At 42.8% G+C, this 26,828-nt stretch overlaps 2 protein-coding genes across 3 annotated transcripts in view; both read right to left on the bottom strand.

Moving 5' to 3' along the window:
- The window catches only part of LOC141772133 (plexin-A2-like), a 323,156-nt gene that overhangs the window by 109,748 nt on the left and 186,580 nt on the right, over nucleotides 1-26,828 (bottom strand). The window lies entirely within an intron of this gene.
- The window catches only part of LOC141772129 (plexin-A2-like), a 103,253-nt gene that overhangs the window by 53,411 nt on the left and 23,014 nt on the right, over nucleotides 1-26,828 (bottom strand). Inside the window, exons 4-10 of one of the 2 annotated variants that reach the window (XM_074642801.1) lie at nucleotides 26,162-26,279; nucleotides 22,025-22,161; nucleotides 19,750-19,917; nucleotides 16,957-17,050; nucleotides 8,186-8,425; nucleotides 6,681-6,824; nucleotides 3,677-3,911 (exon numbers count right to left, since the gene is read on the bottom strand). In XM_074642801.1, the coding sequence (XP_074498902.1) occupies nucleotides 3,677-3,911; nucleotides 6,681-6,824; nucleotides 8,186-8,425; nucleotides 16,957-17,050; nucleotides 19,750-19,917; nucleotides 22,025-22,161; nucleotides 26,162-26,279 (1,136 nt within the window). Of the gene's footprint in view, nucleotides 1-3,676; nucleotides 3,912-6,680; nucleotides 6,825-8,185; nucleotides 8,426-16,956; nucleotides 17,051-19,749; nucleotides 19,918-22,024; nucleotides 22,162-23,136; nucleotides 23,289-26,161; nucleotides 26,280-26,828 lie in introns of those variants that run through there. The other variant, XM_074642802.1, reaches the window with a different exon arrangement.

Raw genomic sequence — 26,828 nt, 5'->3', positions numbered from 1 at the left:
TATTTTGGCATTTCTATGATATTTCATATTTATTTGAGTCATTTCCTGACTAAGTTGATTCGCCACACTGTTTGCCAACATTTTTGTGACAAATAACTTGATATAAAATGAAAAACAAAGGTTGTTGCTAAAATGGGACTATGACATATGACTATAGTCGAAGCTGCAAGTCATACGACATACATCTGTCTGTCAGTTTGTCTCTCTAGTTAGTTAGCTAGTTAGGTGTAGTTAGCTAGCCCAACTTGTTGCATTAGCTAACTGAGGGTTTTCATTTTATTTTGTAGTTTCCTCCACCTTAGTTTAGTGTGTTTATTTTCACAATGGCATTTCTGTGTGCGGTGAACGGCTGCAATCTACACAAAATCCCACAAGCAGAATAAGCACAACACACCGACCCCGTCACTCGCTCTCTTCTTTACCGTCTCCTGCTGGAGATACATTAACGGAAAGCAGCCGATGCTGTGTTAGAGGTTTGCCAACCTATTACAGGTCCGGACGACGGGGAGCACAACTTTCAGCCCAAAAGAAAACAAGAGAAAAGTCCCGTAAGAGAAATAAACGAATCACAGTGCAGCCCGGTGCTGTGTCGATGCTGAGAGCTGAGCCGAGAGCCGCCGGTGCTGGTGGACTGTGCACCTCCAAAACGTCCCAAAACTGCATTTCAAATGTCGAACCTTGGCAACATGTCTATCCGTCCTTCGGTGTGGCGGTGCGGCTCCTCGGTGTTAAAGCAGCCAAAAGGAGGAGACGGTAAAGAATAGAGCGAGTGAGAGAGAGTCGGTGTTTTGTGCTAATTCAGCTGGGTTGAGAAACGATGCAATCTGGTTTCCATGGTAATGAATTACGTCTGACTATTAACCACAACTCCATTCTCTGTTTGAAAAAGAACCAAAAAACAGGAAGTAAAACTGGCTGGAGGGAGGCTTTAACCCCCACGGACCAAATATGTGAATCCTTCTCATCTTCATTGGTGTTTACTACCGTTATCATGAAGCTGACAGCTAAAGCCCAAGATAGTCTTCATGTCAGAGAAACTCAATATTTCACATCTCTCCCTTAAAAAACACAGACCTCTCTCTCTCTCCCTCTTTCACACACACACACGCTCCCCTTTCTCACTTGATTTTATCTACGAGCCAGTAAATTGGCTGTAGCTAAGGGTCCCAAAGAGATGTGTGTCATCTCAGTGTGAGGCTGCAGGTGAGCACTAGTTAATTGGCTCCATCCTGACTGACTCCTGTTCAGGCCCACGGCTCTGTTGCTCTGCTTCGCCGCCCTCGGGGAGGCTCCCCATCTGCAGCCTATCACAGGAGCAGCAGCAGTCCCCCTAACGCCCCCCTCAAAACGCCGCCGACTACAACCGGTCTCAGCCCTCACCTCCTGGCCCCCTGCGACTCCCTGGTTTACACACCGACACACGGGCTCACATGCACACATGGAGTGTGTATACTCATAAGGAGGAACCGAGTTACCTATCTAAATCCACCCTGCGGGGCAGTACACTCCTGGTCACTGCTAATGGTTAAAACATTAATCTTTCCTTTCCCAAGGCTGCCGGTGTGTGACTGATTCCCCCTGTTCGCCTGTCTGTCTGTCATCTGACTATCCTGGAAGTTTGCTGCAATGGGATGTTTTTTTTTCACTGCATAACAACACTGGGAGAGTCGACCAGGGGTGGCTGGAGGGGATAAATAATATGTCCATCCATCCATCTTCAACCGCTTATCCGGGATCGGGTCGCGGGGGCAACAGCTCCAGCAGGGGACCCCAAACTTCCCTTTCCCGGGCCACATTAACCAGCTCTGACTGGGGGATCCCGAGGCGTTCCCAGGCCAGAGTAGAGATATAATCTCTCCACCTAGTCCTGGGTCTTCCCCGTGGTCTCCTCCCAGCTGGTCGTGCCTGGAACACCTCCCAAGGGAGGCGCCCAGGAGGCATCCGTGCTAGATGCCCGAACCACCTCAACTGGCTCCTTTCGAATATGACATAAATAATATGTCTGGCTGATGAAATCCCCTGAACACTGTCAAACCTCACTTTTGCCATCTCAGCGATTGGCTGTAATGACCCCGATGATGACATCAGGGGCCAATCAGCAGTGTTCATTTGAAGGCATTGTTGGTGAGCTGCTTTGTGGAATGGTGGCTGGAGGTCAACCTGAAGTTATCTGTGGTCCTCCAAGTGGCTCAAAGGTCAAAGGTGAAGCTGGAAACTTGAATTTCCCTCGGGATCAATAAAGTGACTATCTATCTATCTATCTATCTATCTATCTATCTATCTATCTATCTATCTATCTATCTAGATGGACAACATGACAGCTCCCCTTAAGTGAAGCAAAAGCATCTCCATCGCCCCCTGGTGGCTGGCTGCAGTACAGGTCATAAATCCCGCCCCCTCCATGTTAGCGGATGGGACATTGGGCCAAACTAAAAAGTCAAAGTACACATCAAATAAATGTTTCCCAAAGATGGTTTCTGTCATTTTAGGTAGTTCTTGTCACGCTGATGTATGTTCAAGTGTTCATTTGTCTGATAAGTTTGGTTTTATTATTTGATGTTATGAGAATAGGCTAAGACATCATGATTGACAGCTGCTCTGAGTGAAGCAGTCGCGGAGCCGGAGGCTCGGGAATTGTACGAGAGAGGAGATGTAACTTAACTTTTCATAACTGTAACCACTCTGTGTAATAGAACGTGTGTCCATTTGATCATAAATGTAGTCATAGAGATATTATGGTTAGTTGTTGTGTCTTTCTAGCCAAACAGCTACCGTGGTGCTAACGTAGCAGCTAGGTGGCTCATGCTAACAAACTGCGGCCGTGCTTGGCTCGTGATTGGCTCATGTGGGTGTGTGGGCGGGACCTTGATACAGCAGCTCAAGCCCCCCCGATCACTACTGCGCAGACTCTGGCTCCAAATGACGCCAACATCTCAAGATGGCAGCTTCTGTATCAGGATATTTTGGCTTCACTTTTGTACAGTGGGAGGAAGTGGAGACGCGTCGTCCATCTATACAGTCTATGACCCTGAGCCACAATGGAGGAGTGTGTTTCAAAGTGGCCCTGTGTTTCATACTGTCGCTTGTCGGCATTCATTGTTCACGTTTACGGGACTCATACACATATACAACTAGACACAGGTGTGAAGACACACACGCTGCATAAAAAGATAAATGTGAAATTATCCCTCCAGTTAAGACGTGAATAAGATGTAATAAGCATAACGTGCCTCTCGCTGGGAGTAGCTTGGGGTTACTCTAATGAGAAACTCTGTATTCATGTGTCAGTTTGTGTGTGAGTCTGTATCAAGCATGCAAACTAGAAAGCAGTAAGAACTGCACGGACTCACTACACGACGAGACGGGTCGCATGCGGGGCTAACTGACTTAACATATGTGTTGTGATGTATAACCAGGGTGATTCACTGACCCACATTTGGAGACATTTCCACTGCATTATTCAACACACACAGACCACCAGTAATTTACTTTCTGTACAATATATATATATATGTTATGTGATTACAGTGAAATGCATTCACCAGCCCCAGTCAGCTACACGAGTGATGGAGCAGCCTCTGAAATTACTGCAAATGGAGCAAAGCAGACCCATAATCACCCGACAGCAGGCTGCTACACGGTGTCTGTCTGCTGACTATACTATTCTCATACTAACCTTCTTTGCACTCGAGGGCAACTCGTGACTCCAGGTTGTCCATTTGCATCTGCAAGCGCTTCAGGGTGAGGTCGTTTTCGCGCGACTTCCGCTTGTAGGCGATGAGGACGAGGATGACGATGATGAGGAGGAGGCCTCCGCCGGCAGCGATGCTCACGATGGCCGGGAGGGTCAGCAGGCTGTCGGACATGATGTGGACGGCACCGGGAGAGACATGGAGACCACCTACCTGAACCTGCAGAGAGAAACACAAACACGCAGAATCACATTTAATGTTAAATCAGTGTAGTTTAGAACAGTGTTTCCTTACCTTTTACCTTAAGGGACCCCTTTTCCATCCTTGAGTAAACTGACAACCTCTGACTAAGTGACTTGTTTCATGGATATTTCATATTATATTCAATACATAACAATATCATATCCAAACAACTGACATACTGTACAATTAACCCAAATACTGAACGCAAGAACAGTAGAGATGAGTTATTTTTAGGAACTTTTAACACAAATCTCTGTCTGTATTATGCATTTTTTTATTTGAGCAACCATACATACTTAATGGGCTTCTTTTCTGACAAATTCAGTGTTTTCTTCTATCTGACTCTTACACCATTGTTCTATCAGCTCTTTGGTTATTTTAACGGCTGTTCAAGCAGAGAGAGCAGGCTCTGTGAATACAGCTTGTGTTCATGTCTCCACCGTGCCCTTATCCTGTGAGATTTGTTTTAAATGGACTGTTTTTAACTTCTTACACGTATAAATCATTGCAGGTCGGTGTCCCATGCGCGCTCGCGTGTGTCTACGCTGTTCAGACTCAGACTCCAACACAAACTACACGGAAGCACCAAAACCTCTTGGTTGTATTTAGTGAAGGCCGTCTGTTAAACAGTGTTGGCCGCTGTCGGAGGACACGGAGGAGACCATAGCTTTGGTCTCCAGGACGGGAGTCTCTGCTGTACTCTGCTCCTCTGCCTGCCTGCCTTCACTCAGACACCGCGCTCGTTCTCACTCGCTCAGCTCGCTCCACTCTCACGTGCATGTGCGCACACTCCACACTGCAGAAGAGTTAGTAGCTCTGAGAATATCTAGTGAATGTTCAGTGGACGTTTGTGCAGAAATAACTGCTGCAGCTCCTCCAGACCAACAGAGGTTTCCCGTGTCTTGTGAAGTGACGGGGCTCTGCAGAGAGAAACGTTATCGTCTCCGACCAAAACTCCGGTGTCTCCCCTGTTCCCTCCGGCCGCGGTCGGGAGGCTGAAGCAGTAAAAGCCAACACTAGGATCAGCATTGATTCATGGAGAGACCTTCGTCTGGTCAGCTAACATTACTGCCAAGTGATATTGTGCTTTTAGCTGACGTGTGGCGCCTCACTGTTTTGATCGATGCTCGTTCATGTCTATGTAAAGCGAGCACAAGCACAAGCGCGAGCAACAGGACGCTGACTTTCGTTGACTTAACAGCCACAGGTGTCGCTGTTAACAAGCAATTTCTGATTCTTACATAGAGTCCCTTTAGGTGTAGGTAATTTTTTTTTATAATCCAAACTTTAAGAATAACAATTTCATTTAGTTTTCTTCACAGAAATGAATGAAATGCAACTTTATATTTTTTTTAAAAGTTGTCTTACACCCCTTAAAATCAAGAAGGCCTCGCGACCCCCCGTGAAGCTTTGGCGACCCATAGTGGGGGTTGGGATCCACAGGTTGGGAACCAATGATTTAAAAGATCCTTAAAACTAAAAACAGAGGAAGACACAAAATGTTTAAAAAAAAATCTGATGACCGGTCTTGAGATCTGCATGATAACTGAGCAATGCATGAGCTAAGTCTCAAAAATAGGGGGGGTGGAAGTAACAAAAATGAATTGATATTAATTGATAAAAATGGAGGTGATGAAAATGCATGTGAGCTGAAAAATGGAGCCCTAAAAATGGATGTGAAATGAAAAACTGAGAGATAAATTAGCGAGTGATTTGATTAATATAAAGCTGATTTGACTAAAATAGTTGTGATATGATGAAAACAGCCATGTTTCATCATTTTCCAAACATCAACATCCAACTGACATTTATCGTTTACAGCACGCAATTTTTGTTACTTCCGACCAAAATGTCAAAGGTCGAGGTGCGCTTTGCTGAGTGGGAATGGTCCTTGTTTTTGACAGGGCGGAAGTATTAAAAATTGTGTGCTATAAACGATAAATGTCAGTTGTGTGAATTATGAATGGTCGATAGCTGATTATCAGATCAACACTGTTTCAAATAAAATGTCAGTCAAGTTTATCAAATCAGTTTGACAATTTGTCACTCTATTTTTCAATTCACATACATCTTCATCACTTCCATTTTCAATTCATATACATTTTCATCACTTCCCTTTTCTACAATTATTATTTGTTACTTCCACCCATGAGGCCACTTTCCTGAAATGATGAATGGTAATTTTGTGTTGTGAATGCTGAATGTAAGACGGGGAAAATGATGAAACATGGCTCTGTTTTCATCATATCACGACTGTTTTAGTCAAATCAGCTTTAAATTAACCTAATCACTTGATCATTTATCACTCCATTTTTCATTTCACATGCATTTTCATCACCTCCATTTTTATCAATTCGTTTTTTTTTTACTTCCAACCCTCATACAGACCTCCTGTCAAAACATAGGTAAATATTGCCTGCTGAAATTGATACTGAGTGCAAACACATGCGGCCGCCTACGCGCTGACGTCGAGAGGGAAATAGTCCGGGGCTTGCACTCAATAAGCGAACAGACAACTAAAAATAATTGCCATGGATTCTGGCAGAACCTTTTGACAGCTAGAGCACACTCATGCTGGTCTCCCTTTGACCTATTTTCTTCAGCTGAATGAGTAATGATGAGAGCAAGAATAATGGAGTTTAGAGGCCAGCTATTATGAAGAAGAAACCACAAATACAGGGATCGACGGAAATAGAGTGGAAGAGGAAGTTAGAAAGATGGACACTAGCAAACGCACATACTGACCATGACTTTGTATTGTCCGGTGAGGTTGGGCGGCTCGCACAGCAGCTGGCTCTCAGACACAGTGACGGAGCAGGGGGTCTCTCCTATCAGCACGGTGTAGTTGAGCTTCACCCCTCCTGATGTTGGGGGAACCAGGTTTCTGCCCTGTGGGCACGCGGAGATGGACAGAGGGGTGTGAAATTAGGAGAAAACACTCACAAACACATGGCTCATTGAAGATGAAGACAATTTTAAAAAGCCCACAAAGCCAATATGTCCCCTATACACAAGGTAAATTACATCCCTAGGTTTGGGCACAGCTGTGGCCAAATGTGACTCCATACTGAGATCAAACAAGGTGATATATTTCACAGTGGCGGTAAGTGGGGACAGCTGGCAATCAGGATGAAAAAATTAAATATATTCCTCAATGAATTCCAAGTCTGTCAGCTACAAGACCTCTTACAACCAATATAATGAGAGAAAATATATATGTAGCTGATATCCAGAGTCATTTAGCAAGAAGAAGGAGTCAGTGTCTTGTCCAGGGACACTGTGATAAGTCTGTTGTGGTGGTTGAACCATAGACTGTATATAAGAAGTGGACGTGGTAACCGTGACGTCACCCATTGGTTTGTGGTCTACCACAAAGCCTCGAATTTGGCGTTTTGGCTGTCACCATCTTGGTTTTTGGCCGTCGCCATCTTGTTTTTTGCAACCAGAAGTGACACAAGACGGTGGAGCTAAGTACAACTGAACGTTGAACAAGACATTTTTAGGCGACCAAAATGATATAATTAAAGGTACAGTGTGTAGGATTTGGTGGTATCTAATGGTGTAGTTGCAGATTGCAACCGAGTACCCCTCCGCCCACTCCTCCCTTTCCAACACTCTGTAACGTGAGCCGCCGAGTGCAAAACGCACTGTCCGCCTCACTCAGAGGCCATCCATACCATAATAACACTACTTTAGGAGCAACGGAAGTCAGAAGCCAGCTGATGGTACCACGCTTTTGCACTTTGAGGCTCACATAACCGTAGTTTCACAAGCGTGTCGGAAAACTGAAAAAACACTGTGAAAGGGTTAAAGTTGTTGGACGAAAACACAGACAACTCCCAGACCGGACAACGCCGTGGTAGTGACCTGTCAATCACAAGGTAGCCCCGCCCTAAAGCATCCCCTGCTTTATGGTCTATCTGACTCTAAATGGGATCATCATTTACTAAATGAACATCATGCTGTATTGAAGAAGTCTTGAAACTAGAGATTGAGACCATAAACTCATGTTTACAATGTTTACTGAGGTAATAAATCAAGAGAGAAGAAGGATCATTTTCTCATAGACTTCTATACAACCAGACTTCTTTTTGCAACCAGAGGAGTCGCCTCCTGCTGGCTGTTAGAAAGAATGCCAGTTTAAGGCATTTTCACATTGGCGTCACTTTTCAGACCTGGAGGTTGCCTTTTGGGTTGAACCAGTAAATATTCTGTAGATTTAGATGCGTACTAATCTGCATCGTCTGTACCTTGAGAATGATGGGTGAGCCTGGTTTTTGCTCCAGGACACCAGTGGTGCTGAGGGGCTCAAAGTAAGGGTTCGGGTAGTAGAGCAGGTTGGTGTTGTTGTAGACCAGCAGCGCCTGGACATTGTTGAAAATGAACCCAAACTCGTCTGCGTGCTTTACAGTATCCAGCCCGGGACTGTACTCTGCCATCAGGGAGGGGGCGAAGCAGCTCATACTGGTGGTGTTCAATACTTTACACACCTAGGGAGAATGAAAAAAGACAGGAGGAAAAAATAAATCCACTTTTGAGATGCTACTGGCGGATGTGTTGCACTCAAACAGTCTACACTTTGTGCTGTGATAGCCTGAGCACCCTGAAATGAAACAAGAAATGAGATTCAGTCATCCAGGATAAGCTACAGCCAAGACATTTGGTTTCCTTTTTCTCTGGCTCCAAAATAAAAACACGCTGATCCATTGCAAAGCCTTCTGCCTGTTTTAACCAAAAGTGTGATCTTAACTGAAACACAGTGGTATCAACGCGAACCCTGCAGGGAGCTCAGCAACCTAATAATTGGCATATAAAATCCCCAAAGGATTTATTGTCTGTCATTAAATTAAATCCATCTTTATTGGAGAGGAAGCCTCCGTAAAATCGGAAATAAATTGCTGCTACTGCTTCAGTGAAAAACACTGGAGGACAACAAGCACAAAGGATGGAGGCAGTGCTCCTCTTTCTCCTCAGGTAGAGGTTGAGCTATGGCTCTTTTATTACTTCTCTCCAGTTTTCCCAGATGAGAGACCTGTCTTCCATCCATCCTCCGCGGCTCAGTTCTAGAGGGAAGAGGGAGAGAGGATTGATTGCTGCACAGCACTCTGCTCAGAGAGCTTTTTATCTCCTTTCACTCCCTCCAAGCTCTCTCTCTGGGGAAGAAACTTAATTAGAGGTAAATATCATCAACGCTGGTGAACGCTAGCGACTACCACGCCTCCTACCTGTTGTCTGCTGCTCGGGAGCGAGCCAAGAAGATCAATGCAAACTCATTCTGTGTAGGCTGCACCTGATTGTATTTTGCCAGCATGGTGCAAGGCGAGTTGTGGGAGTGGGAGTGCTGAGGTGGAAGGAGGGACTGGTCTCTGTACTTACTTTGTTACTTTGCTCTTGGATATAGACTTTAGTGATTTTGTGTGTTCACCACGTACAGCACTGAATCTAAAGGTGAAAATAAATGCTGATTCAAGAACTGGGATATACTGCGTGTATACATACATCACATGTGTATGGCTGCAACTAACGATTATTTTAATCATCGATTAATATATATTATATATTATTTTCTCAATTAATCCATTAATTGTTGGCCTATGAAATGTCAGGAAACATTGACAATGTCGAGCCAAATGTGACATCTTCCACTGTCTTGTTTTGCTCGACCAACAGTCCAAAGACATTCAGTTTACTATGATATAAAACAGACAAAAGCAGCACATTCTCACATTTTGAGAAACTATAACAAGAGAATATTTGGTCATTTTGCTTGAAAAACAATTATTTGATTAGATCAAAATAGCTGGCGATTGATTTCCTTTTTTGCTTTTTGCAAAATCCTAGGTGAAAGAAACATGATTCCAAAATTACAGCTGTCACAGCATATACAGTAACACACCTCTAGTCTGTAGCTACAAGGCCTGAATGCTCTGTAGTAGCTTTCCATGCTACTGTGACATTTTACTTTAGTATTCCCACTTTACAAGCTACAGTAGCTGCATGTGACAAGAGCATGGGAGCGACTCCTGACATACTTCAATGTGTGATGACATTGTTGATCCCAGTATAACACTGACTCTATGCTTGGAAAAGATAGCGATTGTTTAAAGGTGCAATGTGTAATTCCTGATCACCTGCTCCAGACAAATAGGGGGCAGCATTTCACCTCTACTACTGGGTCCATACAATCTAAATTTACAGTCATCAGTTATATATACAGTATATTAAAACACTACTAGGTAACAGCGGGGCAAGATTCGACCAAACTGTTGAAACTGCTGAGAGCCGGTCTAAATAACACTGCTATCTTATAATCCTGATGTGTGGCGTTGGCCTATAGTTTACGTTAGCCATTTTTGTGTTTACTGTGCCACTAGGCGGGTGCTGTACGGTCTGGTGTATTTTTGTTTCGTCCTCTCCGCCGACAGGAAACTATTTTGTCGGAAGTGGAGTAGGCAGCTCCGGGACACAGACCTTCAGTTAGTGGTTAGCTGTGGCAACTCGCATTCAGCCAGCTCCGGGGTCACAGCCTGCTGGCGCTAGACCTAACCTGTGTAACGGCAATAACAGAAAGTTTGCTGATCCGGCGGGGAGTCGGGGCGGTCTCCCGGGATCAGAGTCCTGGTGCTGGGGTTTGCGCTGCCTGGCTGAATGCGAGCCGCTAACCGCTAGCTTAGTCGTTTCCGAACTGGGTGGCTGGCATTTTGAATTTAATCCAATTAACAAACTATCAAAAAGCTCTACTTCTTCGGCCTCTCATGTTGGACTGAGAGGAAACTGGACGCTACAGTGACTCACTATCGTCTGTCTAGGTACAAGTGGTATTACAAGACAGGACGGGCCACGGCTAGCTGGTTAGCATGCTCATTTCAGTAGATATCTCTGCAACACAATACATAGATGTCTTTGACACAACATCAACACTGCTCTTTACATTCTGTTGAAAATATATATTTTTTAAACTAAAATTCTGTCCTGATCGTACACATTGCACCTTTAATTCATGGACGCATAATGTTTTTTACGGCATCTAGGAATAGATCATATGGATTATTTTTACCACTCATACAGTATGTTCAGCATCAGAATATAGGAATTAAAAGGTTTAACAGATAAAAGAGTTAAGTTGGATATGGGCTGCTTTCTTACTGTTGGCATGGTGACATGTTACATAGACAGGCCCAGATGCTCCGGCAGCATCCTCGTGACTGTCACGTTGGAACAGCGAGGCATTTGCAAGTCAACTACAGCTTTGACTACCATCTGCTCTGCTGGAGATGGATACTGTGGGGTGTTTTTTCCCTACACTGTCCTCACTTTCTCTCTCTATTTTACTTAAATAAATCCTTTCCTTCGCTGAATCCTGTCAGGATAGAAAACTGCTGCTATCATGTAGGATGTTTTTCAGGCTGCGTGGCAATTGAGTCTGACGTGTGTAAATCCAAAGCGATGTGCGAGTAAATACTGACGGGTAAATGGGGCATTGTGGGATTTGATAAAGGAAATGGGGCGTTTGGGTTCCTCTGTGGGTGGGGCAATAAATGACTGTATTTCAGAACACCTTTGAATGACTTCTGCTTTTCAATAGATGGATTTTAAGTGTTTTTTATTAATGTGTAGTGCATTCTGTATACTCTACAAAAGGATTTATAAGGATTACTGGATTTCCAAATACTCTACTGAATCACAAGATTAGTTTCTACCACTCCATTTATTTCTCAGCAGAATGCTACAATATACAGTCATGACATTACACTGCTTCGATTCCAAACAAAATGTATGTTTTTGCTCTCTATCTCAATAAAAACTAAATTCTTTATATAAATACAAGTATACAATAGTACATCCATCCCTTTAGGCCATGTGGAGAAAGAAGCTATACACATTGTTCAGCATTGATAAAGTGAATTGAGGTCAACACATAGAGAAAATAATTGGAATCTTGGCCTCATCTGTCTTCTTTCTCTAGTGTTGGATGGAGCCCGGGTGTTTTAAGGCAGTAACACTCCAGCCCCTCTGGCTGAATACATTACCATGATCTACTGTGCTGCTACAGCCCACTCAACCATTCAAAGGTCTCTGGCCAGGGTAGCGGTGAGAGAGACGGAGGGAGAGCGAGAGACGAGATGGACTGGCTGTGGAGATGTGCGTAGGAGAAATATGAGGGGTCGCAGAGTCAAAGGTCATCTGGAGGCTAACATTCGATAGCTAGTCATTGGCTGTTCCGCTGTTCATTCCTGTACTTTGTTACTCCTACACTGTGTCTATCTTCCTGTCTGCCTGCTGTTCCAACCGACTGTTATGCTGGCATTAATTCTAACTTCGGCTCCGATCCGGCCATAAAGGATCTGTGTGGTATTGAAGCTAGTGCAAAGCCAGAGCCAGTAGATTCATTTTCCTATAAAGATGTGTGCCACACTGGAAGTGAAAGAAATCGCCTGCTGGATGTCTTGTTGTGAGGGTGTGACTAATTTCAAACATTCTCTATAAGCACTGTGTCGTGTGTTAAAGGTTCTATATATGATATTCAAAGTATTAATATAGCATCAAACAATTATTTGCTATGTAAAGATGTAGAGGAGTAATGTCTTCCTGAGCAGAGAATGAAGTCTCTCTCCCTCTGTGTGTGTTGTAATCTGAGCTTCTTTGTGCTTTGTTGACATAGCCGGGCCGTGCCTTTTAGTGCATGTTCGTCCATGTGAGCGTGCCCCACTTAGCCCACGGTCGCCGCTCTGCACTGCTCTCATACGGCAGTTACAGCTGATAACGTCGTCCAGACTGACGGCGCCATTGCAGAAGCGTTGCACCAACGCTCCGGTTCCCCGCTATATATGTTCTTTGCCGTTAGCTGCTAGGCACTGGCTAAACCGTCACCATGTTGAGAGCTGTGTGGAGGTAATAGAGTGCTGCAGGAATGAGCCCTAAAACCCGGAAATGAGTTAGCATATTTTCACTTCTGGTTCCCTCGTCTGAGTCAAAGGGTTTTATGAATGTTTTTTTGACTCAGATGTCTGAAATAAGCGTAAGAGATTTCAAAGTTTTTTTCTATGACGTAAAATACGTCAGTAAATGTCCCATTTGTGAATTTTGAAGATTCACGTGTCTTAAAAAAAGGCCGTTGCTAACAAGTGGCTAAATTGGAGTACTAAACATCACACTGAACTCTAGTCCGCCTTAAGCTTAGTGGTGGTGACGTGAAGTTGTCCGACCATGGTGTAGTTCCTTTATAGCCGTAGCTATACGTTAGCTTTTTACTTCTGGCGATTGCATTCACGCTTCAAACATCATAGAAATGTTGTTCATTTGTGAAGATTATCTTGCTGACCAAAACGTGTGAGTATCATAAACGTTTGTTTGCCACAGAGCTTATTTTCTGCAATAATCCGAAACCCAATGGAACAATGCCATTGGCTTTTTAGGAAACCAGGGTGATGCTAACATCCGGGATGGCGTACAAAAATACGCCATCCTTACAGCACTCTATAGAAATGTTCCCATTTAGCACCTTTAATAAGTGGCTTTTCTTCTTTAACAGTCAACATGGAAGACGCTCGTGATGCTGATACTGTTGAGATGTATGGCATTGTAAGACACTTGCATAGAGCATGCAAAGTAAAATACTAAATCATTAAGAACATAAATTGTTAAGTTGTGAGTGTCCATTATCGTCGCCTATAGTAATAGTCGGCGCCGCTGGTGCTCAGCGTATCAGACAATCAGCCTGATTGGCCGAGACGTGATGGGAGCCTGGCACACCCATGCTGAACACTTTCTATGATCAGCAGCAGAGCCCGACACTGACAGTCCAGGCATCTTAAGTGTGGCAAATGCGGTAGATGAAATCTTTCTGGGACAGGGAAATGTTCTGGAGCCGGAAAATAACCCTTTTAGCTTTAATCAAGATTATGATAAATGTTTCAACTGTGAATCCTGTGACAGATACAGAGCATTTCACAAAGAAAATTGTCCTTTTTTTCTCCTCCCTCTCTCGGTCTCTTTGTGAATCTGTGCAGGTTACACAAGGGAGGGAGAGAAGAGAGGCAATTTAGTGGGAGACAGGTGATCATTTGAAGGCTGGCTGACAGACAGCGGCTCTTATTGCTATAGGCTGCTCTGCTGTTTGCCTTCCTCCAGTGACAAAAGGGGAAAGGGGTAGACGGAGGGGGATGAAGGATGGGTAATTGTAACCTTAGCATTTAATAGGAATTCATTCTCTGTGGCTGTGGGGCCAATCAAGACTGTGACACAGGCTTCTTTTGCGAGGCGCTAGGTGGGGAGTTGGAAGAGACGAGGCAGGGCGGAGATGAACAACTCTCTTTCAAAGCCTCGGAAACTGACAAATCAGACGGCACGGCACCCACACACATGAGTCAAATCCCATTTCGCCAGGTCTGCGGGAGTCTCTTCGCTCATCAAGGTTTTTTTTTCTCTTCTCTAAACATAAAACAGCACAGATCTATCTTCCTCTTGTAATTACTACTGTTTCATAACTCACAAAAGGTCTTTTAGGGAAACTGTGTCCTTAGAAGAGATGTAGCACAAAAAGCCCACGGCAGAGTTAGAATTTTTAGTAAAGGAACATTCACTAAGCGAGTCAGACACTTAAGGCCAATTTTAGAATAGTAATGTCAGGGATGAGATGCTGGATTTGCAGAGGGGGAGGAGGCACGTTGGGACAAACCTGTGTGGAATTCTACAAGTGAGACGTGGCATTGAGGAGGTTTTTGTGTATGCATGCATGTGCACTAACTTGTCCTGAGACCCTATAAATGAGGCCTGAGATTTAAGCAGCTTTATACAAGAGTGTAACATGTGAGTCTGTTACAGTATGGGCCAACTTGCATGTTTTCCAGTTTTCTATGCTATGGTTTACGTGCGTAGCATGTGAATGAGTGTATATCATGCACAGTGGGTATTTTGTCAAGGTGTCTGATGTATCTTTGCAAAATACAGCCCTTATGATAAATTAGAGTAGTGGTTCACAGTTGGAGGTTACTGACTGGGTCATTATATATATATATATATATATATATATATATAGGGTTCACGAGATAATTACCTGCTGATACTGAATGACAACATTATATAACCCAGTTGTCATTATATAAAATATGTTTTCATTGGAGATATTTGAATTGTTGACAAATACTATACATTTAAGGTTTTCTATACAATATTCAGAGCATTAATAACACAGCAAACAACGATTTGCTATTTAAAGATAAAGAGGAGTAATGTCTACCTGAGCAGAGAATGAAGTCACTCTCCTAGCTGGGCCGGACGTGTGTGCTTCAGTGCATGTGAGCGTGCACCACTGGCTAGCTCACGGCCGCTGCTCTGCACTGCACTGCACTGCACTGCTCTGCACTGCACTGCACTGCACTGCACTGCTCTGCACTGCACTGCACTGCACTGCTCTGCACTGCTCTCATACTGTGGTTACAGACATCACGGGCGGTGTTGTCGCTGAAGCGTAGCACCCACCCACTGGTTTCCCCCTGGTTAACATTAACACTGTTAGCTCTGTCAGCACTGCTGCCGCACTGTTAGCTGTGTGCTGCAGGCTCAGCCGTCGCCATGTTGAGAGCCCTTGAGAAGCAATGGATATAATCTGAATTTCGCACTTAGCACTTTTAATAAACACATTAATAAATGCCTACAACTACATGATAGTGTGTTATAAACATGTATGTACTGCTCAGACAGGGGCTTCAGTGTTACCAATTATGGCTGGGCAACATATTGATTCATCAATATCTTGATATGAGACTAGATGTAGTCTTAGATTTTGGATATGGTCAAATCAAGATATTTAAGTGGACTTTTCCTGGTTTTAAGGGCTACATTACAGTAAAGTGATGTAATTCTGAATTTGCCAGACTGTTCTAGCTGTTCTATTATTTGCCTTTACCCACTTAGTCATTATATCCACATTACTGATGATTATTCATCAAAAATGTTATTGTATAAATATTTTGTGAAACCACCAGTAATCAAACCTACAATATCGTCACAATATCAATCGAGGTATTTGGTCAAGAATATTGTGATTTTTGATTTTCTCCATATGCTGCAACCCCATTACCAATTATTCAAGTAAAAAAGTGTGATAATGGAAAATACCTCTCCAGTTTAGCTGCTGAAAACTCCAAAGAACCAAGATTGGGAACTATTGTATTAGAGTATTTGTGCTGTGTTAGTACAGTGTGTTGGTCCTCCTCCTGCCCTCCTCTCACTCTCCATCCTTCCTACCCACCTTCAGTCATCCGTCTGCCCTCCCCACCTTTCCCCAGACCACGGCAAGGAAAATCCCATCCTCTTAATTAAACAAGGAGCCCCAGGACAGGGGCTCAAATGCAATTTGTAACGATTTCCCACAGCCAAGACTTTGATTATCCAAGGGCTCTTTATGCTGACTGAAGACTTCTGACCGCAGTTAATCTTCCATTGAAACCCATTAGGAGTCTCCTTGCCCCCGATCATGCACACCTCCAACATTCCCCCCGATGACCCACCCACTCCCCTTCTCCTCAAACTCTGCTGTCCTCCAGCCAGCTCCATTACTGCATAACTATCCAGTCTTATTTTCCTTAAACAAGTGAAAATGTTGTTCAGGATGACTAGTGTGACATTAAAGCACAACAGGGCTTAGCAGGTGCAGGCTGGGGTGTGGAGCTGAGATTTAGTCTGAAGAAAATGCAAAGTAAACTCTTAATTAAACGCTGCATGCAGACCACTCTCACTGCCAGCTGCATTATTCAGACACTCGTTGCGCTTGAGTCGACTGGGTTCAAGCGGAAGTTAGGGAAGCGTAGAAAGCTGGAGGGGCTGTTTTAAGAGAGATAGTACTTTCTTTTTTACCCAAGCTAAACATCACTTAGCCTGCTTGTACAGCAGTATTTGGTGAGTCAAGCAGGACCTTGTTAGCGTTCATTTTCCAGCATGTAGTAGGTGTATTCAGGGAGGACAATCTGTACTGCGCTCTATGGTTAAGACATATAGTTAGTGTGTTACTGGTTCTTACATTGACAGACTCTCGGCCGGCGTATTTGACGCGGATCCTGGGCTCCTGAACCACGTCCAGGTTTGTCCCGGTCACCATCAGGGGGGTGTGGCCACTGAGGAAAAACACAAGTAGACACAGCAGGTTTAAGTAACCATGTTGGTCAAATGACATCTCACATGCACTGAAGCACACACGTCCGGCCCAGCTAAGAGAGTGACTTCATTCTCTGCTCAGGTAGACATTACTCCTCTTTATCTTTAAATAGCAAATCGTTGTTTGCTGTGTTATTAATGCTCTGAATATTGTATAGAAAACCTTAAATGTATAGTATTTGTCACATGACCTCCTCCACCCATACACACAGCCCCGGAACCTTAGATCCTCAGGCACGGGTCAGCTCTCCATCCCTCACACAAGAATGCGAACTTTTGGGGACAGAGCCTTCAGTGTGACAGCCCCCACACTTTGGAACTCTCTCCCCATAGAGCTCCGCAACGCACCATCTCTGGACACCTTCAAAAGACTCCTCAAAACCCACCTCTTCACCAAGGCCTATGGCCTCTAGCTTCTGTTACAGTTGTTGTGTTTATTTATGTCTTTGTTAAGCGTCCTTGGGTTTCATGAAAGGCGCTATATAAATCCAAGCTATTATTATTATTATTATTATTTCTCTGTCTCAAAGATTCAAGAGGGTTGGAGGGAGGGAGAGAGAAAGAAAGAAAGAAAGAAAGAAAGAAAGTCACAAAAAGAGGAAGAAAAATAAAGCAAAAGAGAGACTAAGAAAGAAAGAAAGAAAGAAAAGAGTCACAGAAAAGGGAAGAAAAACAAAGTAAGAGAGAGAAAAAAACAGAAAGAAACAAAGAAATTCAAAGGCAAGTCTAGACTAAACTTTCTAACCCTGATGTACCTACGATACGATATGATACAACTTTATTGTCAGTTTTTTACTGAAATCCATTTTCACCTCTTCAGAATATTCGCCATCAGTCGAAAATAAGCGCATCAAACCGTCTTTCATCCTCAGTTTCTTTTAGGAGATAATAGCCTTTTGGAGTGGCAGATGATTAGAGATGCTTTTTAACTGACTTCGACGGCAACAATCAACTGGTTCGGATTTGTGTTTGAAATACTGAGGCAGCTGAAAGCGTATAAGGATGCAGCGGTGGTCCTGGGCTTCAGAACACAGCAGCACAAACAAAGCATGCAAACAAAGCAGGGGGGGGGGACTGCTGGATGTGCAGCTCCCCTCGCAGCTGTTTAGGTTGGGTTGGCTGCGCCCGTCAATGTCAATGTGGCATGCAGAATAAAGATGATATCAGGATAATAGATGATATAAAGATAATAAATGTCAGATGGGTCCGTGCTATTAGGCTGTGGGTTCACTGTAACGCTGTGGATAGTGAGTTAATGTAGATGGACATTGTGCTGTCTGTAGGCTCATTAAATTATACTCACACACTGACCTCTCCTGCTCTCTCTCTATCTAAATACATGATCTATCTATCTATCTATCTATCTATCTATCTATCTATCTATCTATCTATCAAAAGATGACCAACATGGTGTCCTTCTTCCCTTCATTTCCCCTCTCTTCTCCCTCTGTGGCATCACACTCTGAGCATCCCCTCCACGCCGTCACTAAGCCCGAGCCATCTGCTGTCGACTCACACCTCTGATAGCACATTGTTCTACTAAGCCGCTATTTCCTCCTCATCCCTCTCTTCCTTTTAATTAGTAGTGTATGTATCTATCTGCCAAAGACGTTCAACAGATGGATCAACGCTGAATTCGATGGGAGAATCTCAGTCTCAACAGTAGCTATCCTCCCCAATCTGTGAGCGATGGCAGTTCTATCAGATCCAGACTAATTGGAAGAGAACCGAACAGTAATTGAAAGTGCAATATTGACTTGTGTCTGCTTGTTGCCACTAGCCTGGACTGGCTGGCTGTAAAGCTGTGGATAAGGGGGGGGGGACCCTTAGTCTGGATGACATAAGTTAAGGGTTGGTTGGTGAGGACAGGCTGTTCTCATACACCGTTCGCAGCTAAACCTATGAAAAGTAATGCACTGTAATTCATATATATCCCACAAAATCAATTTGTATGTAATCCACATAGATGAGAACCAGGAAGTATAAAAAGCGACAAACGATACGTAGGGCGGAGGTTGGAGTTGATGAGTGGGTAAAAAAACACAGAATTTTGCCCCTGGGGCCGGTGTTCATACACTGTGTGAAACCAGACATCAACATTGATTTATTTCTGCGTACTTGGTTGACGCCACTTCCAAAATCATTTCAACCCAAACCACCATCTTTTCCTAAACCTAACTAAGTAGTTTTGTTGCCTAAACCTAACGAAGTTGATCTATTCCTAAACATAACCAAGTCGTTTTGTTGCTTAAACCTAACCAAGTCTTTTTTTTTTGCCTAAACCTAACCAAGTAGTTTTGTTGCCTAAACCTAACCAAGTAGTTTTGTTGCCTAAACCTAACCAAGTCAATCTTTTCCTAAACCTAACCAAGTAGTTTTGTTGCCTTAACCTAACCAAGTCAATGTTTTCAAAAACTTAACCAAATTGTTTCCTGTGAAGATGGAAGTTTATTTTGAAAAGACTGTATGCACTTAACAAGCAGAAGTTTAAACGTGCATCACGTGTTGTTGGACATTCATAAGAAAACGCACGAAAAATTTGAAATAACTTTTCGTAAGATGTCATACGAACCATTGACAACCATCTGAGGACACATTGGTGGTCTGTGAAGTGTATATGGTGCACTACGCGAAAGACAAGTGTAGTCTGTGACTTTACCTTGCAATGCTCCAGTCTGGTTCAATGCGCTGGACAGTAGGGTCCTCTATGTACTCGAAGGTGAGGCTCTCCCTGATCTGGGCGCGGTCCACGCTCACGCTGATCTGCACTTGACCAACCCCGGACAGGGAGGGGGCAGAGTAGCAAACGATCTCCGTCATGGTCCGTCTGCAAGTGAAGCATGAGAGGAATTATTGAAATCTGTACATAGTAAAGGCCGTCTCTATGAAAAAAATAAAGCTACATATGAGCACAGAAAGTACCTGCATGTTTTGCAAAGTCTAACTAAATATACACTTAATGAACGATTTATCATTAACGATATTTTCTGAACATGGAGCTTCTATTTAGGTGAGCAAAAAAAACCTCCCTGATTCACCTATAGTGTCTTGCAATGGAATTCAATTTTCAATACATATCATTAAAGGTGCTATTGATAACACTGTTAACATTCAGCCACTACATGTCGCATTCTCCCTCCCCCGTTCCATTGCATTTACTTCACAACAAGTCGTCAACAAGACTAACTGACGACCTAGAGACACCACGTGATACCAACATCATTTTACTAGTGGCTCACAAGCCTTGTTAGAAGTAGGAACCAAACATCATATACTAATAATACTATACATAAAAATGATTAATTCACAATCACATTTTTTTTCAGGAAAAGTCATACTTTTATTTGGCACCTTTCTAAAGGCTCTATGCACATTTTATTATTTTTTAAATATTCGTATACATAAAAATGTCATTCCTATCTATATCCAGAGGGGTTTGTTCATATATCATTCATAGCCTGATTATTAATAACATTTTATTTCTAAAAACATGGCACAAATTGATTTTTCATAGCTGTTGGCAGTATTTTCTGATTTATTGAGTGATAAAAGATATCCAAAATTCTCTCTGTGAAAACATTTGTCTTTAATGTGTCAGCAAAATGAAACAAACATGTTGAACCTGGCTTTATTCAATGTTAAGATTTATGTTCTGGAAATATATGCAAATTAGCACATATTTAAGATAGATAGATTCAAGATTTAAGATAATGCCTAATTTCTTTACCCTATTCATCTGTAGTGTCTCCCCTTAAACAGACTTTTCTAAGACTTGTGATCTCTTTGACAAACAGGACCAAAGCACCTCCACTTTTGTGCTTTCCCCTCCCTCTCCAAGGCTCCATGTTCTTCCTGCCCACCCCATGAATTTGTCCCAATTCATTAGCAGAGGAGAGCTTGTAGTAGAACGGCCCCCCATCCTCCTCTCCCTCCCATGCCAGGAATACAGTGGAGGAACACAAACCAGTAATTAGCCCCATATCTCATTAAAGCTGGCTTGACTCCTCAACCTTACAGCATTACAGTCAGACTACCGCGGCAGGGCTTAAAATAGACGCTTGCAGGAGTGGAAAGTAGGAGGAGGACGTGTGAGAGCAACTGAGAGATGGAAGGAGGTGGAAAAATCTTTGAGAGTGAGAGAAGAGAATAAAAAACAACAACAGGGGAATGAGACCAGTTGAACAAATTGATAGAAAAATTTAATGTGAAGGAGGGTGGATGAAAAAGAAGAAAGATTCATATGAGCAGCAGGTTTTCTGGAAGCTATTATTACAGGGTTTAATGCAGTAGGTCATCAAAACCTTATTAAGATTTACACAAGTTTCTGAGAGAGGGAGAGAGAGAGGCTTTCCCCTCGGGGATTTCTCAGTAATATCAAGGAGGGAAAAATACAAGAAAGCCATGAAATATAGCTGCTTCTTTAATGGGAGTAATCTTGTTTTTTTTTTCTTTCTTTCTTTTTGCATTTCCTCACTGCATGCCATATATCTAGCATTTTCTGACAGTGATCTATGTAGCAGCTCAAACAAGTTAAAGAAACACTGAGTCAAAGAATTGTGATACTATCTGTATGTATATTTTCATTTATGTAAGGCATAAATGTTGCGGGTGTTTTAAAAATTTACACTTTTTTTAATAACTTAATCCAGGCAACAATTCAATGTTCACAGTGAGGGGATCAGTTTCACTTCCTAATATCCACATTACACTCTAATGATGGAGCTGAAAACAGTGAAATTTGTGCCTTTCATTTGCATTTTACCAAATTTGTTTCCACCTCATCTTAATGTGCAAGCACGATAAAAAACCTCTCTCCATGAATAGTCTGTGTTAAACAAAAGCCTGATAATGCAGGCTGTTTTAGCAAATTAAACTTTATGGGCTACTAATAGCACTTTTATGGCATAAATGGGTGCAAGAGGAAAAAGTCTCACCCAAAGAACTCGCACGTCTGGTTTCCAAACTGAACGTTGACACTGCTGCCGGCGCCAAGGTTTTCTCCCATTACGGTTACTTTGGTGCCTCCGGACTCTGGACCTCTGCTAGGGGACAGACCTGTGACCGTGGGAGTCTACAAAACAGAGAGATGCGGAGAAAGATAGATTAATGAGAGCAGAGTAAAGGAAGAGGGAAGGAACAAAGCAAGAGCAAGGCAGGTTAAAAGGTGGATATTTTCTAGAGTAAAAAAAGGCAGCATCTCTGTGGTACCTCTGGAAACCTGCACATATTATCACAGATCCCCAGCAAATTACAGTTATTCATATTGCCAGGCCGATGGCAGTGGAGTGCAGCGCTGGTGGGAGAAAAGAGCCTAAAACCGGGAGCTCTTAGAGTCCCTGAGAGATCCTCCCGAGTGTGTGACAGGTGTGTGAGTGAAGCTTTTTTAAAGACAGTAGTCTGAGTTAGAAAATAACTAGTGTTTACAGCTGCAGGCAGGTTGCCCGCCGTCACACAGACAGATGGAGAAATATCCCATCATACAGCGAAACACACATGTAGCACACACACGTCTCTATGTGCGCAAACATAAAACAACAATTTAAAAAAACAACTAAATGCTCACTGTCATTTAGGCAGCCTAAATGACAGTGAGCATTTAGTTGTTTTTTTGCAAAGTACTCAAGAATTACTGGCTGAAAAAGACACAGGGAGTGTGTCTTGTCAGGGAAACTGAAGAAGGCTTCTGTGATGGTTTCGTTTTTTTAACCCTCTGAGACACGCGGGATTCTTATAAAATATAAGGAATCTATTGGTACCAACAATGTAATGCTTGTCGGGAAGGAGGCTAAATAACGCTCCAAAGTTAGGCTAAATTTAATCACATGCAGTTTTTTGAATGCAGTATAAATGTGTTATTTTCGACTATTCTAAAAATGGTGTATTTGAATATGTCTGCATCCTGGGGTCCCTAAACAGTCTTGGAATTACATAAATTGGGTATCACTGTAAAGCGGAGACTCTTGTGGATCCAATGAGCCCAACTGTATTCATGTGTGATGATGTTAGTCCCCATAGGAGACATTTCATTGTAGTGAGACCATTTTACCTCACTGTATAAAATGACCTGTGGTGACCTCTAGAATAATCACAGCCTCCTGAAACTTTACAGCCACAAACTAGAGACCTAGAGCATTCAGAGTATGGATGGATCAAACTAGAGACCTAGAGCATTCAGAGGATGGATGGCTCAAACTAGAGACCTAGAGCATTCAGAGTATGGATGGATCAAACTAGAGACCTAGAGCATTCAGAGGATGGATGGATCAAACTAGAGACCTAGAGCATTCAGAGGATGGATGGATCAAACTAGAGACCTAGAGCATTCAGAGGATGGATGGATCAAGCTAGAGACCTAGAGCACTCAGAGGATGGATGGATCAAACTAGAGACCTAGCATTCAGAGGATGGATGGATCAAACTAGAGACCTAGAGCATTCAGAGGATGGATGGATCAAACTAGAGACCTAGAGCATTCAGAGGATGGATGGATCAAACTAGAGACCTAGAGCATTCAGAGGATGGATGGATCAGACTAGAGACCTAGAGCATTCAGAGGATGGATGGATCAAACTAGAGACCTAGAGCACTCAGAGGATGGATGGATCAAACTAGAGACCTAGCATTCAGAGGATGGATGGATCAGACTAGAGACCTAGAGCATTCAGAGGATGGATGGATCAAACTAGAGACCTAGAGCATTCAGAGGATGGATGGATCAGACTAGAGATCTAGAACATTCAGAGGATGGATGGATCAGACTAGAGACCTAGAGCATTCAGAGGATGGATGGATCAAACTAGAGACCTAGAGCATTCAGAGGATGGATGGATCAAACTAGAGACCTAGAGCATTCAGGGGATGGATGGATCAAACTAGAGACCTAGAACATTCAGAGGATGGATGGATCAAACTAGAGACCTATAGCATTCAGAGGATGGATGGATCAGACTAGAGACCTAGAGCATTCAGAGGATGGATGGCTTTGACAATAAGGGGGTTTCTGAACAGATTCCAGAACAGAAGCGATCGCCATTCAATCGGCGAAAAATGCAATTCTTACAGAAATCTCCAAATGTCTAAAGTTTTTGATTCCAAATCACAGCATGGCTTTTTGTGTTTTGTGTTCTTCAAGGTCTTGGTGTCTTAATGTGGTATTTTGGAGGGATTATTGATCATTTTTTATCTATTCTTAAGTGGCAAAAAATTGTTAAATTTAGCAACAAATCAATGTAACATATAGTATCAACACAAAAATTGCTGCAACAACTAATAAGTGACCATGGGAATAACAATCATATACTTATATTATAATGTTCTAAACCCTTGAACACTTTACAATTCATTTCAATTAATTAATTAATTAATTAATTAATTAATAAATGAATGTTTATTTATGATTTATGACTAGAACAACTTGACAACCGTGCCGAGCTGCATCTCAAACTAATCTCCAGGTTCCAGCTTTCAGATGATGTACACCACTTCTATGTGGTATACTGTGTACTGCTGACCTGCTATCTCCTCTAAACACCCCCTGTACCCCCCTAAAAAAGACAAAAATGGGTCTATTGTAGGTGTCAGAGGGTTAAGGTTGCCTGCATTACAAGGGAATTGCAAGTGGTGCCAATTCGAGGCTCTGTGAAGTATTCTCTTGAGGAATTCCAATGCTTCCCAGAGTAGCAGCCGTAACATTGGTGAGAAAACGTAGTTTATAGCATTTACTACAGAGCCGAGGGCCATCAAAACTGTCAGCTGAAGTGTGACTTCCAGGATGCAGGTTAAAGCAGGTACCCTGAAACAACAGTAGTAATTACCGGCTGCTGTTAATTGTTAAGGGAGTACTAATTGTGAAGGTGTGAGAGAGCGCAAAGGGAAAAAGTAGATTATCTGTGAGCTGCAGGCTGAGCAGACAGCAAATGACAGAGACGGGGAAATGTGTGCGTGAACGTGTGAGAATGGGGAGTAGATAGTGTTTACCTGCCGCTCCACTCGGCATACTGCTGCTTTCCATTTCGGCAAGTTCATTGTTCATTTGTCTTCCTCACTCTCTCTCATGACCCTGCCCAACCATCCCATCACATTTCATCTACTATTTTCATTTCCCACTTTGTGCGAGCTGTTGGAATTTACCCTAAGCACCGCAAGAGCTCCAAGAAATCTTAGAATATATTATTCCTTTTTTGTCCATCCATTGAGCAATGCTTAAAACCCCAAACACTCTGACGGCCCGCCAGCGGGCCCGGCTGCTATTCTGTCTTTCAGAGGTTGTTGCAGGCTGAGTTTTCTAGAGTGAAGATACTGGTAACATATGAAACTAGAAAAAACCTAAGGAATCCATCGGTACCAAGCATGTCATGTTAACTTGTCAGGAAGAACGCTAAATATCGCTACGAAAAACTGGCATAGTGATTTTTGAAGGGGTCCATTGACCTCTGACCTCCAGATATGTGAATGTGAATGGGTTCTAAGGGTACCCACGAGTCTCCCTTTTACAGACATGCCCACTTTATGATAATCACATGCAGTTTTTCTGTTTTCACTGATGTACACCACTTCTATGTGGCATCTACTGTTGACTTTTTTTTTACCCCTGAACATCCCGTGTCCCCCATCCCTACCCCTCTAAAAAAGAGGGTGGAATGGTAAGGGGTTAACTTAATGCAGCTCATCTAGTGAGTTGTAAAGAAATTTGCAAAACTGTTTAGTACATAAGGCTATATTAATTTAGCTTCGTGATCCTATCTCAATAAAAGCAAACAGCATTTACAACCAGGGAGCTGCAGACATCATTAATGAAAACCTTGTGCTGTTTACGGAAGAATGTTATTTCCCCAAATAAGAAGAGCTGCTTAATTACGCCGTCGGTAAGCATGGCAACTCGCACGTCGTTATTTGCCCGTGGTGCATAAACAATTATTTTGCAAGGAAAATACAAATCACTTTTAATTGAACTAACAGTACATTTTGTATCACTTTAATTTAGTTTGTCTCATACTGAGTACAGCACATTTTACTAATGTATGTTATATTATATGAGGATACCTAGCAGCGTGGTGTAATTGCAGTCTTACCACAAAGGAGTAGAGTTGCGAGGAGCGAGCTCTGAGTTCTGGCCTGCACTCTCCGACGCACAGCTGGACCGGACCTGGTCTGCTGTCTGCAGGGGCTGAATCCATCTCGCATACAATCCTACAAAAGACAGAGAATAATTCATTAAAATCACTGTGCATCAGAGTTGCCAAGTCTGCTTATTATAAGCGACTTTTGGCTTGTTTTCCTGAACAGTGGCTTACAAATATTGGTTGTCGTGGGTTGCATTTTTTTGGGCTTGTTTCTAAAGTGTAGTTGCTTATTTGGGTTGCTCCTGTCTCTCTCCTCTATACCGGTTTAGTTTGTCCTGTTGCAAAATCCATACACAACCCCGATCATGGCATTGTTAGCTGATCCCCGATTAGCTAACAATGCCAATTACTAAGTGGGCAAAATATGGCAAAAAAGTACAACAAAGACTGGGAAAAAGAAAGAGGACTTAAAGATTGGATTCGCCCTCAAGTGAGGGACGATTCAAAGGCAGTTTGCCGTTTTTGTTAGTGTGATATACGAGCACATCATGCCGATTTGGTTAAACAAGAAAAATGTACAGTTACAAGCTAAAAATGCTGCAAAAATTAAATAAAATGTTCAACTTCTTTAAGTTGATTACAAGAAAAATGAAAAGTTATAAGTTAAAAATGGATG

The sequence above is a fragment of the Sebastes fasciatus genome, chromosome 8 (assembly GCF_043250625.1).
Source record: "Sebastes fasciatus isolate fSebFas1 chromosome 8, fSebFas1.pri, whole genome shotgun sequence".
In the NCBI taxonomy this organism is placed as follows: Eukaryota; Metazoa; Chordata; class Actinopteri; order Perciformes; family Sebastidae; genus Sebastes; species Sebastes fasciatus.
The sequence above is the reverse complement of the archived record's forward strand: the minus strand, read 5'-3'. Positions and strand labels throughout refer to the sequence as shown.